Here is a 14,397-nt window from a genome sequence, read left to right on the forward strand (position 1 = left end):
CCAAAATTCAACCAGAAGCTTGCCAGATGCTTGTGGATGGCTACCAGAAGCGCTTTATTGCAGTGAAACTTACCAAGGGACATGTAACCAAATATTAACATTGCTGGATGTATACTTTTAACCCAGCAGATTTGATCACGTTTTCAGTAGACCCATAATAAATTAATAAAACAACTAAACTTCATGAAAGTTTTTTGTGACCAACAAGTATGTGCCCCAATCACTCTATCACAAAAAAATAAGAGTTGGAGAAATTATTGGAAACTGAAGACAGCCATGACATTATGTTCTTTACAAGTGTATGTAAACTTTTGACCGCGACACACACATACTGCACATACACATATACAGCATATAGTTACTTTGCACGCAGTCGGCTTTCTGCCCCGGGCCAAATTGTTTTAGCCAAATGTGTCCCAATACTATTGAGCCACTAAGTTTAGTCCTTTGTGTAACAAAGTTTTATTACATATGTCCAAACATATGTACAGCACATTTCTCATCAAGAGTGGTTTCATCACAAATATAAATTATTTTTCCTCAAGAACATATGATACAAGACGGGGAGCCTGCTTGACGTGGAGGAAGTGGAAGAGGAAGGAGAAGAAACACCTTTCTGTGGTTATCATCACACAACACAATGGTCCCTTCCCTGCTCTCCGCCTGTCCTTAAGAAAAGTGACTGTGGAATACTTGGAGTCCTGCGGTGATCCTGGAGGCAAGCGGACATGTAAATAAGGCACACACGTGAGAAGCAGAAGAAAGAAAGAAGGTAAAACTTGGCACTGGGAGTTTGAAGGTGATTGAGAAGAAGGATCATAATACTGTCAGGCAAAGAACCAAAGACATGGTTGGAGTAGTTCCCGCAGAACTTGTAGTGTTGTGAGACAATACTGCAGCTTGTACATGATTGACAAAGTGGTTCTTACTTCTGACTTCTGACATGGCTCCGTCAAGTTCAGTTTTAGAAAGCGAAACACAAAAATGCATCCTGGTTGTCATGGTTCCTGCTGAGCGTGTTCCGATACTTTTGTGGAAAAAAGGCCCCCCCAAAAAACCCTTTTAGGCACTTTTAGGATTGAGATGAGTCAAGAGTTAGGAAAGTAGTCCATGGGACTAAGTGTTCCTCTGGCTCTTACTGGTATTGTTTGCTCAAGTCGTACCTTCCAGCAGAGGACTGCAACACTTTACACTTTATGTCTTCCTGTTGTTCCAGTTGGGGTCCGGGAGGGCGTTGGGGTCTGCGGGGCGCTCCAGAGGCGAGCGGGAGTCATGCGGCGACTTCTGCGCTTGCGGGGAGCGAGGATCCAGCGGCGGCGGCGGAGGTTTGTCCGGATGGAAGGGTCGGCCGTAGTGATCCGGACCGGGCGGACCGCCCGGTCTGTGGTCAGGCATCCGGCGGAAGTCCTGAGGGGTTTCCCGGCCCTGGTGGTAGTTGGGGCGGAAGTCGTCCGGACGTCTTCTTTTGGGCTCTGGATGTCTGAGACATGAGAACAGACAGGAGGTTGTTAGACTTCAAAGTAACGCTTTAGTACCAAATAGATGGGAATCAAAACACATAATCACATTTTGTTGCGCACGGGTGTCAATATGACATCATTGTATAATTTGCATAAACAGCTATGGCACATTTATTATACCTGTATGCTATATATAAAGACAAACCTACCTTCAATTCCAGAGCATTAAAATTATCCTGCAGCTAATTTTTGGATTTTTCTTCGCTGACGGCCATAAGCATTTAGTTTTCATTAAACACATACAAAGACACATAAATAGTTTGTTGTTTGTGCTAGGGCACCATCATTTAGACGAGTTCCCTCACTGCAGGTTCACCTGGGTGCATGCCTACAAGGATTTCCTGCTGTTTAAAACTTTGAACCGGAAGTAGAAGTAACATTCAGTCTTCTAGCCGTCTATTGAGTTTCTATTTAACTGAATTTTCTGCGTTTGACCTCTGTGAACACATTTTTTTTTACATCAAAATATGTTGACAATTTAATAAATAAAAAAATTAAATGTTTTAAAATTTAGTGTAAAAAAATATTAGTGCTGAAAAATTCTGTCGAAAAATTTACTCCTTCAAAAAGCAAGAGTCCATCCATCCATCCATCCATTTTCCCATCCATCCATTTTCTACCGCTTATTCCCTTTTGGGGTCGCGGGGGGCGCTGGCGCCTATCTCAGCTACAATCGGGCGGAAGGCGGGGTACACCCTGGACAAGTCGCCACCTCATCGCAGGGCCAACACAGATAAACAGACAACATTCACACACTAGGGCCAATATAGTGTTGCCAATCAACCTATCCCCAGGTGCATGTCTTTGGAGGTGGGAGGAAACCGGAGTACCCGGAGGGAACCCACGCATTCACGGGGAGAACATGCAAACTCCACACAGAAAGATCCCGAGCCCGGGATTGATCCCAGGACTGCAGGACCTTTGTATTGTGAGGCAGACGCACTAACCCCTCTGCCACCGTGAAGCCCCATCCATCCATTTTCTACTGCTTATTCCCTTTGGGATTGTGGGGGGCGCTGGTGCCAATCTCAGCTAGACTCACTTCCGATAAAATAAGGCTAAAGCAATCGATCCTGTTCAAGAACCAGCCAATGAAGTGCCAAGTTTGAAGTCATGTGACGCAGGTCTTGCAAAACAGCATAAAAAATGCAGTTAACTGGGCTACCTGGGCATTATAACACATAATGATCATTTCAATGCAGCCCGCTCAATGTTTTCAAACTATAGAAATGATTCCAATGGTTAAAATCTGTACTTTTTTTATGCGACATATGAGTTAATACGTGTCATGATATACAGTTAAATTGGCTGTGATATACAATGTGACCAGCAGATAATGCTGGATAATGATGCTCGATGTAATATCGTTGCAAAACAAGTGATATTATATCGAATCAGTGATTGTTTTTTACCCCTTTGCATTTATGTTTCACCGCGTTTGTTGCATTTTTGTTGGTCTTGCTTGATTATAAAAGATATCGATCAAGAAGGTGGTCTGCAGTAGAGGAACTTTTAAAAACACTGCATTTGTAATACGAAATTGTAATCACATTTATTAAATGTATGGAAATGTTTGCAAAATTGGAACATGAGTTCCCTAATAAAGGAGCTGGTCTGATCTCTCTGTGATTAAGCTCGCTGCAGTCAGCATGATTTTAAAACTGTCTGAATTACTTTATTTACAACAAATAAATCGATTACCAATTATTGACGTTTACGAATCAATTTTATAATCCTCCATGTCTGATTATTACCTCCACCTTTACATAACAATTAACACTGCAGTAAGAAAAAGCCTAAATGTTGATACTAATAACTGGGGGTGTCCGATATGATATTGATATGAGATATCGATCTGATTCATACAAAATATCTAGTATCGGACTAGCGCAAGCTCGACATACATAATTAGTGTCCATAATCGAAGAATATCGCAGTTTAAAACACATTTGTCAATAAATATCAAATAATATTAAATAGCGATTTAAACTCTCCAAGGCAGTAGCATACTACTGTTAATATTGTAACAAACAGGTCCGCATCACTGCACTTACTACATCATCAGTTAAATAAATTATTATGACCACTAGGTGTTGCAAAAAAAAAAAGTTTACTCCATTTCAACTCTAAGACAGCATAAGTCCATTCGGTACAGTTAACAATAATTACATTAATGTTTTTTATACCTAGCATTGTTCTCTGTTTGACTTATGTACCATTTGTGCTGATATCGGATTACTATGAGCAATGGCCAACGAGAAGAATTACGTCACCTGTAATACAAATCTGACACAAAGGTCTGCCTTTAAGTAAATATGATCTATGTTTTCAGCATTTTTTTACACATTAAAAAAAAAAATCAAAATAGCCGCCGCATGCTTAGCCTTTTCAGTACGCGGCCCTTGGTGGAAGACGTTTGGACACCCCTGCTACTGACTATAAGGTTTGATGTTCAGAGCGCAACATAATGTGCCGTGTTTCAAGTCACCTGTCGTAGTACGGCCGGTGGGTCCTTTGGTCGCGGACGTTGCTGTACTGGTCATAAGGCCTCTTGCGGGGGGAGCTGTTGTTACGGTAACCGCCCGAGCTGCGATACGAGTCCCCATGAGAGTGCCGATCGCCGTAGTGGTCCTTGTAGCGGTGGCCGTCGTATGGATGGTGGCGCTCCCCCTGCCAAGACGGGTTACTGTTGCCGGGGTGATTGTATTTGCGCTCCCTCTGCCAGTCTCCTCGGTCTGTAGAGTGGAGCACATATTTACTCCAAGTCAAAAGTTATTCACACTTTGGTCGTATTTGAAGTCTGTTGTGCTCAATACAAATACAGGAAACTTGGTCTGGTACTGTAAAAACCATGTTAAAATATTGTGTACCATGTGTTAAATATCAAAATAGTATTGCATACCCTGGTCTAGTACCATAACACTCTCTTAAACAATGGTCAACTATCCCGAACAAATTCCAACCCCATAAGAATCATAATTTTATCCAAGATGGCGGCGCCCGGACGGGCTGCGCTCTCGAGGAGCTCCTGCTAAAGATGGAACATTTGGCAGAAATACCGGACAATTCCACAAACTTTATGGCTGGCTCACATCGTGGTCACTCCGTGATCACGTACGACCGCCAGACACTTCTGGATGTGGACATATCGGGCCGTTTTGGACTGATAGACACTTGCGTGCTAGACTTGCTAACTAGCATGGGAATACGTCGGCGGCTACATCCAGCGGCCTGTGAAGCAGGGGAGTCTAGTAGCAGCGGGGGCCGTCTACGGAGCAGACGCCAGCGGTGTGATCGGAAACGCGGATGCCGAGCGGGGCTAAAAACAAAGCAGAAGGCTAATCCCCACAGAACACCACTTTCCTCCATCCCGAAGACGGATTTAGATGGAAAATGCGAGACTACTGGTCTGGGTAAGGAGTCAGTTAAATTAGAACAAGTTTTTTCTGCTTTGAGTGTTTCATAGTTGGACATGTGTTTTACTGAGGTGGCTAACTATGATGCGTGCAGTTTATCAAAGCAACAGACAAACAATCGGAAAATCCCCGTTACTGAGGTGGCTAACCATGATGCGTGCAGTTTATCAAAGCAACAATCAAACAATCGGAAAATTCCTGTCGTATCAATTCCTAGATATGGTCGTAACTATACTAAATGCACTGGGCATAATAAACACAACATTATTAATATTGCTACTACGGATAATTTGATCAAAAACTCCCTAAAACAGCCCACTACCTATAATATAGGTTTTTTAAACATAAGATCATTGTCTCCTAAAAGGTTGTTAGTTAATGATATTATCAGAAACAACAATCTTAACGTCATCGGTCTCAGCGAAACCTGGCTTAAACCAAACGACTTTTTTGCGCTAAATGAGGCATGTCCTCCTAACTTTACACATGCGCATATTGCCTGTCCGCTCAAAAGGGGTGGGGGGGTCGCACTAATATACAACGAAAACTTTAACCTTAGTCCTAACATAAATAATACATATAAATCGTTTGAGGTGCTTACTATGAGGTCTGTCACACCGCTGCCTCTACACCTGGCTGTTATCTACCGCCCCCCGGGGCCCTATTCGGACTTTATTAATGAATTCTCAGAGTTCGTTGCTGATCTAGTGACACACGCCGATAATATAATCATAATGGGGGACTTTAATATCCATATGAATACCCCATCGGACCCACCGTGCGTAGCGCTCCAGACTGTAATTGATAGCTGTGGTCTCACTCAAATAATAAATGAACCCACGCATCGCAACGGTAATACGATAGACCTAGTGCTTGTCAGGGGCATCACCGTTTCCAAAGTTACGATACTCCCGTATACTAAAGTATTGTCCGATCATTACCTTATAAAATTCGAGGTTCAGACGCATGTTCGTCAAACTAATAATAATAATAACTGCTATAGCAGCCGCAACATTAATACAGCCACAACGACAACTCTTGCTGACCTACTGCCCTCGGTAATGGCACCATTCCCAAAGTATGTGGGCTCTATTGATAACCTCACTAACAACTTTAACGACACCCTGCGCGAAACCATTGATAACATAGCACCGCTAAAGTTAAAAAAGGCTCCAAAAAAGCGCACCCCGTGGTTTACAGAAGAAACTAGAGCTCAGAAATTATTATGTAGAAAGCTGGAACGCAAATGGCGCACGACTAAACTTGAGGTGCACCATCAAGCATGGAGTGATGGTTTAATAACTTATAAACGCATGCTTACCTTAGCTAAAGCTAAATATTACTGAAATCTCATCCACCGTAATAAAAACGATCCTAAATTTTTGTTTAGTACGGTAGCATCGCTAACCCAACAAGGGACTCCTTCCAGTAGCTCAACCCACTCAGCTGATGACTTTATGCAATTCTTTAGTAAGAAAATTGAAGTCATTAGAAAGGAGATTAAAGACAATGCGTCCCAGCTACAACGGGGTTCTATTAACACTGACACGATTGTATATACGGCGGATACTGCCCTCCAAAATAGTTTCTCTCGTTTTGAGGAAATAACATTAGAGGAATTGTTACAACGTGTAAATGGAATAAAACAGACAACATGTTTACTTGACCCTCTTCCTGGGAAACTGATCAAGGAGCTCTTTGTATTATTAGGTCCATCAGTGCTAAATATTATAAACTTATCACTCTCCTCGGGCACTGTTCCCCTAGCATTCAACAAAGCGGTTATTCATCCTCTTCTTAAAAGACCTAACCTCGATCCTGACCTCATGGTAAATTACCGACCGGTGTCTCACCTTCCCTTTATTTCAAAAATCCTTGGAAAAATTGTTGCGGAGCAGTTAAATGAACACTTAGCGTCTAACAATCTATGTGAAACCTTTCAATCCGGTTTCAGGGCAAATCACTCCACGGAGACAGCCCTCGCAAAAATGACTAATGATCTATTGCTAACGATGGATTCTGATGCGTCATCTATGTTGCTGCTCCTCGATCTTAGCGCTGCTTTCGATACCGTCGATCATAATATTTTATTAGAACGTATCAAAACACGAATTGGTATGTCAGACTTAGCCCTGTCTTGGTTTAACTCTTATCTTACTGATAGGATGCAGTGTGTCTCCCATAACAATGTGACCTCGGACTACGTTAAGGTAACGTGTGGAGTTCCCCAGGGTTCGGTCCTTGGCCCTACACTCTTCAGCATCTACATGCTGCCGCTAGGTGACATCATACGCAAATACGGTATTAGCTTTCACTGTTATGCTGATGACACCCAACTCTACATGCCCCTAAAGCTGACCAACACGCCGGATTGTAGTCAGCTGGAGGCGTGTCTTAATGAAATTAAACAATGGATGTCCGCTAACTTTTTGCAACTCAACGCCAAAAAAACGGAAATGCTGATTATCGGTCCTGCTAGACACCGAACTCTATTTAATAATACAACTCTAACATTTGACAACCAAACAATTAAACAAGGCGACACGGTAAAGAATCTGGGTATTATCTTCGACCCAACTCTCTCCTTTGAGGCACACATCAAAAGCGTTACTAAAACGGCCTTCTTTCATCTCCGTAACATCGCTAAAATTCGCTCCATTCTGTCCACTAAAGACGCTGAGATCATTATCCATGCGTTTGTTAAGTCTCACCTCGACTACTGTAACGTATTATTTTCGGGTCCCCCCATGTCTAGCATTAAAAGATTACAGTTGGTACAAAATGCGGCTGCTAGACTTTTGACAAGAACAAGAAAGTTTGATCACATTACGCCTGTACTGGCTCACCTGCACTGGCTTCCTGTGCACTTAAGATGTGACTTTAAGGTTTTACTACTTACGTATAAAATACTACACGGTCTAGCTCCATCTTATCTTGCCGATTGTATTGTACCATATGTCCCGGCAAGAAATCTGCGTTCAAAGGACTCCGGCTTATTAGTGATTCCCAAAGCCCAAAAAAAGTCTGCGGGCTATAGAGCATTTTCCGTTCGGGCTCCAGTACTCTGGAATACCCTCCCGGTAACAGTTCGCGATGCCACCTCAGTAGAAGCATTTAAGTCTCACCTTAAAACTCATTTGTATACTCTAGCCTTTAAATAGACTCTAGCCTTTAAATAGACTCCCTTTTTAGACCAGTTGATCTGCCGTTTCTTTTCTTTTTCTTCTATGTCCCACTCTCCCGTGTGGAGGGGGTCCGGTCCGATCCGGTGGCCATGTACTGCTTGCCTGTGTATCGGCTGGGGACATCTCTGCGCTGCTGGTCCGCCTACGCTTGGGATGGTTTCCTGCTGGCTCCGCTGTGAACGGGACTCTCGCTGCTGTGTTGGATCCGCTTTGGACTGGACTCTCGCGACTGTGTTGTATCCATTGTGGATTGAACTTTCACAGTATCATGTTAGATCCGCTCGAGATCCATTGCTTTCCTCCTCTCCAAGGTTCTCATAGTCATCATTGTCACCGACGTCCCACTGGGTCATTATTGTCACCAATATCCCACTGGGTGTGAGTTTTCCTTGCCCTTATGTGGGCCTACCGAGGATGTCGTGGTGGTTTGTGCAGCCCTTTGAGACACTAGTGATTTAGGGCTATATAAGTAAACATTGATTGATTGATTGATTGAATTTTCATTGTAAACATAGTATTGATTGAGAAGTTTATTGACATCCTAAAAAATAGATTCTATGTAATGCTTTAAAGAGGCAAATGGATGGCACGAAAAGCCAAAAGGCTTGTTTCCAATGTGGTCCATTAAATATTCATCACATGTGCTACATTCAATAATAAAATATATATAATGTAATTGTTTATATAAATGTTATAGTAACATGTATATAAAAGATTATGTTATTTACTTTTTATAAATTATGTACATATACACAGTACACGTCAGGTGATTTGAAAAATATTATGTACAAAAAATGGGGGGGTATATACACGATGTACATGACACTATGAACTATTTGTAATTGATTTATGCTGTTTTTAAGTTGAAGTGGCGTGGTAATTGGTATTTAGGTGGCACTTTCCCACAATAATTTCTTAATTTAAGATGCAGTAAGTTGAATGATGCGGACACATTTGTTACTGGATACTTTTAAATATGCTTCTGCTTTGGAGACTTTGTATGTGTAAGTAATATGCAACTATAAGGGGTTGAGTGTAGTAGTACTGCGTACCCTGGTCGAGTATTTATTTACCCGTTCTTGTGACACACACCTGTTCTAGTATCTCAATGTTATCGTAAATCATGGTCAGGTATCAAAAACCCTGAAAAATTGTAATTATGACGTAAACCCTGGGTCTAAGTACTGCAGTAGTGAAGTAAGCTCCAGTCTAGTATCACACACCTTGCTTGGTCTAGTATTTTAAAAACTCTTGTGTAATATCAAAAACCCTTGTCAAGTATTGCAATAGTATCATACACCTTGTTTTCATATTGCAAAAGTATTGTACTGATCAAATCCAATATCCTAAAACCTGGTTTGGTATCATCAATTAGGGATGCACAATATTTTTTTTCCAAGTCGATACTGATACAGATACCAATCCTTTAATGATATGGAATGTTTATTAAATTTGGATTTAGTATGTGCACAAATGTCTTTGAAGCATCTTCTATAGCAGCAGGCCTCTTCGTAGGCTTTCAAAACCCCGTCGCAGTGATACTGGCATTTTAGGTGGCTGATAAAGAGTGATGCGTTGAAGTACGATGTTTTTCCCTCTCAGTTAAATGTTCGCAGAAATTTGGTGCAAATCGCGAGTGAAAGGTCTCCTATAAAACAGTGATGAAGTCCTATACTGTTGTTGACACCATGTTTGTTTACAATGCTTAATGGAGAAAAGGGGAACTTGATTGGACTACAGCACAGCAAGAATAATATCGCCTAATTAAGAGTGTATTTTTCTCCGATATTGGTTATCGGATTTATCGTTGTGACTCACAAGACGAATGTCCTGAGATCAATCCCAGGCTCGGGATCTTTGGGTAAAGTTTGCATGTTCTCCCAGTGACTGCGTGGGTTCCCTCCGGTCCCTCCGGCTTCCTCCCACCTCCAAAAACATGCACCTGTGAATGTGAGTGTGAATGTTGTCTGTCTATCTGTGTTGGCCCTGCGATGAGGTGGCGACTTGTCCAGGGTGTACTCCGGCTTCCGCCCGAATGCAGCTGAGATAGGCTCCAGCACCACCCGCGACCCCGAAAGGGACAAGCGGTAGAAAATGGATGGAAGGGTGGACGTCATAATTCTTCATATCCGCATGTGCACCCTCGGGATATAACGATAAACGATATTAATGATAACCACAGTAAAACTCCCGACGGTTAATATTACCGTTTTAAATTAAAATTATCGAAAAATCGTGATTGATAACTGCACTTTGATAAACTCACAGACTGACTGGCGCCAGCACGCTAACTTGAATGCTAACATGAAAATATGATACATTAACTTCTTTCCCCATTAAGAAAAGATATAACCTCAACTAAATTGATACAAACACATTCCTGTCCACGCAACTAAGTTATTTATTTGTGCAAATTGAACCTACAAATTGTGCATTTTAAGAAAACACAGTAATTGATTTATATACTGTTTTGCGGTCCATTCAAGGACCGCTGAAGAGTCTAACACCCACCAGAATTAATAAATGATTATAATCAACTTTATTTGCCATGCACTTTTCATCTAGATAAATCTTAAAGTGCTACAGTAAAAACAATAAAAGCTTAGACATTAACACGGAAAAAATATTAAGACTAAAACACTACCAGAGGAGCATAAAAAACACAAAATGAGCAAAAGAGTGTCTATTTATTTTAGTTAAAAAAAATTAAAAAAAAGGTCAAAGATTTCATTGTGTACTAGTACTTATGACCACATTCAACAATACTGCCATAATAATGATTACCCTTAATTATTTTGGTCACGATAACCGAGATATGAAATTTTCATATTGTTACATCCCTTGTGTACCCCTAATTGCAATAGCATGGAAAACACTAGTTTACAGTAGTATCATGAACTTAGGTCAAGTATTGCAATTGTATTGTACATTCTAGTCTACTATTGTATCAGTACTCTAAATTCTGATTTAGTATCACACATTATCACTAGTCTCACTAGTAGTACTTAAGGCTGTGAATCTTTGGGCAGCACACATTTTGATTCGATTCTTGGGGGTAACGAGTCAATTCACAATCAAGTTTTTTTAATTACACTGTATGCCAGTTGTATGATTAACTACATTCCTTCAAAAAATAGACAAACAGCTCTGATACATGTTTATGTTACTTTACAGAAAACTGGTATTGTTTAATAAAATTATTCCCAAACATTTACGAAGGTCAAATACAAAAAAATGCAACAAGTATCCCACACTTCTCTTTTCTAAAATAAATCTGTACAGAAAATCATCTACCTCAACAATATGATTTGCCGGAGTACCTGGACAGGACAGATTTAAGAACATAACTAACTAAATACATTTAAAAAATAATAATAAATAATAATAATAACAATAAAAATATAAAAAAATATATTTTTTAAATTGATTAACTATCGTTAAAAATAAGAATAGTGATTTATTCGAAAATCTATTTTTCTTACATCTCTAGTTGTAGTCTTTGTTCAGGAAAATAAATTAAATATAAAGATTTCCACGTACCGTCATTGCCAAAGTGCCGTTTGTTGCCCATGTTGTAAGGGTCTCTGTGGTGCCCGTGTGGACCTGACTTTGCCGAGTGGGACGACGCTGACTGCGGTCCCGAGGAATCCCGACTGGAACTGGAGGCTTCGGGCCGGAAAGCTTTAACTTTGCCTGCGGGGTCGTCCTTCTTCTTCACCTCCTTCTGGAAACGTCCATCAAAAAGTTGAAGGTCTGCGCCATAAAGCAGTTCCAACACTGAATGCTACATTCGTCGGCCACTTGCCTCATCATCATGTGATCGTTTCTTCTGGGCCATTTTGTAAAGCTTGTGGAGCTTCCTGGCGCCAAACTCGGTGAATTTGGACACAAAAATCCAGAGGTTTCTGTGGAAAACAGGACAAAATGTTTTACGAATCCCTTTCTCTACTTGCAAACGTTTCAATTTAGGTAGTGAACCAAATATGCCATCGTGTGCGAACCATGTTCCATTCTGTGTCACGCCTAGAGGCAAAAAGCAGGACGCATAATCTTTTGGGTGTCGGAGACTACTCGTCACTTCTCAACGCTTCATCAGGTGTGCCTTTTCTGTGTATATTCGCCTTTTGACAAGTTGTGTCCATTTTACTAACTCAATATGAGTCCCAAAAGAAGGAAAGAATCGCTGTGGAGTTTAAAGAAAAAACAACAACAACCGACAAAGCAAATGTCGTCCCACAGCAAGTTTTAACTGTGATTATATCAGATTTTTCTGGAGAAATACAGCGGTGTAGATGAGCTACCGCTCGTTCATCGGCGCGTTTTTCAAGAGCGCACAAAGATTCCCCTCCCCTGATCGTTCACCTCCTTTGACCATGTTAATGTGTGAATTTTACTTTTTTAAATGTTTTTATTGTAGCAATATGTTCGTTAAAGTTAAGGATTTTTGTGATTTCTGATCGTTTGTAAGGGCACCAACGGGACTTCTGTATGTGAGTGTTTGTTGGCAGAGTAACGCATACAAAGGACAGTTCAGCTTGTTGTTGTTTTGCCTTGTTAATAAAGAGATAGTTAATTCATCACCTCCTTGTTATGTTTGCTTGATATACAGTACTGTATAACACTTTGTGTTGTGTTCAAAGTGTATAAACCTTCACTAAAATATAGACTTTTTTTTGCGACTGGAACCCATTATCTGTATTTACATTTTTTCTTATGCAGAAATTTGCTTCAATATACACATTTTCCATTTTGCCAATTAAGTTCATAAAATCGAGGTTCCATAGTATTAAATGTATTATATCGAACAATTACATGGAATCATCGTACCGTCGCCATATCTTAACGTGTTCGGGGTCGTTGTAGGCTTTAAGGCACTCTGTGATTCGGTCTCCAATCTTCAGCAGGCATGTGCGTGTGTGCTGGAGCTGCTCCTGGTCCGACAAGCCCTCATCTGGTTTATCCAGCTGCTTCAAGGCCTTCTTCACAGGCCGCATGCGCTCCTTACACTACAAATGACGACAGATATACAACTGACTTATTAAAAAAAAAAAAAAAAAAAAAAAACGCACCAAACTTGTGTTGTGCAACAAACTCACAATACTAAAAGTCTCTTGGTCGAGTTCATCGTCCTCCTTTCCTTCGATGGGAACAGGCTCTGAGCCGGCGGTGATGTGGACTGGCCCTTGGTTTTTCCTCCCTTTGGCTCCTTTAGCCTGGACAATGCACAACAAAACAATATTTAAGAAAAAGACTACAATGTGCATTTCTACTGAAACATACAAAAAAAAAATGCCCATTATGTATAGAAATTTATTTTTAAGTATTTGTCATAGAGAGCAATATATAGAAATATACAAACTAAATTATAGTAGAGTGGAACCTCATTTTACAAACAGCTCTTTTTGCAAACTTTTTGATTTACAAACTTTTATCATTTAAAAGTTAAAAATAAATTAATAATTAAAAAAATACCTCCCTTTATGAAAATAGAGATAAAGGCATCATGTAAAAAGCTGACAGGTTGATATTATTAAGGAATAAAAAAAATATGTATTCGTCTTTAGATATATGGATAACGTTTACCGTATTTTTGGACGCAGTTTTTTTTCATAGTTTGGCCGGGGGTGCGACTTATACTCAGTAGCGGCTTATGTGTGAAATTATTAACACGTTACCGTAAAATATCAAATAATATTATTTATCTCATTCACGTAAGAGACTAGACGTATAAGATTTCATCGGATTTAGCAATTAGGAGTGACAGATTGTTTAGTAAACGTGTAGCATGTTTTATATGTTATAGTTATTTGAATAACTCTTGTTCTATATGTTATAGTTATTTGAATAACTCTTGCCATGATGTGTTGCGTTAACCTTCTCAGTTGGATATTTGTGCGTCATATAACGTACACTTATTCAGCCTGTTGTTCACTATTCTTTATTTATTTTAAATTGCCTTTCAAATGTCTATTCTTGGTGTTGGGTTTTATCAAATAAATTTCCCCAAAAAATGTGACTTATAATCCTGAGCGACTTATACTCCGAAAAATACGGTATATAGAGCCTTTTTATTAGACATTACAAATGACATGATGGTATTACGTTCACAACCAAACACTGCTCTACATAATCAGTAATCATGATTTCCATATTGATAACAATAATCTTAATTATTACTTCGGCCATAATTTGGCAGCCCCAGATCTCATACATGAACACTATTTCTATCTACATGGACAAAAAGTGCAGTTACGTCTTATGGCCATCAGGTGCCAT

General features: G+C 40.2%; 1 protein-coding gene across 2 annotated transcripts in view; it reads right to left on the reverse strand.

Moving 5' to 3' along the window:
* Positions 1 to 438: 438 nt before the first annotated feature.
* Positions 439 to 14,397, reverse strand: part of chd2 (chromodomain helicase DNA binding protein 2) — a 68,229-nt gene continuing 54,270 nt past the window's right edge. The window contains exons 33-38 of one of the 2 annotated variants that reach the window (XM_061894788.1): positions 13,218 to 13,334; positions 12,949 to 13,127; positions 11,927 to 12,026; positions 11,662 to 11,842; positions 4,009 to 4,255; positions 439 to 1,480 (exon numbers count right to left, since the gene is read on the reverse strand). In XM_061894788.1, the coding sequence (XP_061750772.1) occupies positions 1,195 to 1,480; positions 4,009 to 4,255; positions 11,662 to 11,842; positions 11,927 to 12,026; positions 12,949 to 13,127; positions 13,218 to 13,334 (1,110 nt within the window). In that variant the 3' untranslated portion in view covers positions 439 to 1,194. Of the gene's footprint in view, positions 1,481 to 4,008; positions 4,256 to 11,661; positions 11,846 to 11,926; positions 12,027 to 12,948; positions 13,128 to 13,217; positions 13,335 to 14,397 lie in introns of both variants that reach the window. The other variant, XM_061894786.1, reaches the window with a different exon arrangement.

Source organism: Nerophis ophidion, linkage group LG03 (genome assembly GCF_033978795.1).
Source record: "Nerophis ophidion isolate RoL-2023_Sa linkage group LG03, RoL_Noph_v1.0, whole genome shotgun sequence".
Taxonomy (NCBI): Eukaryota; Metazoa; Chordata; class Actinopteri; order Syngnathiformes; family Syngnathidae; genus Nerophis; species Nerophis ophidion.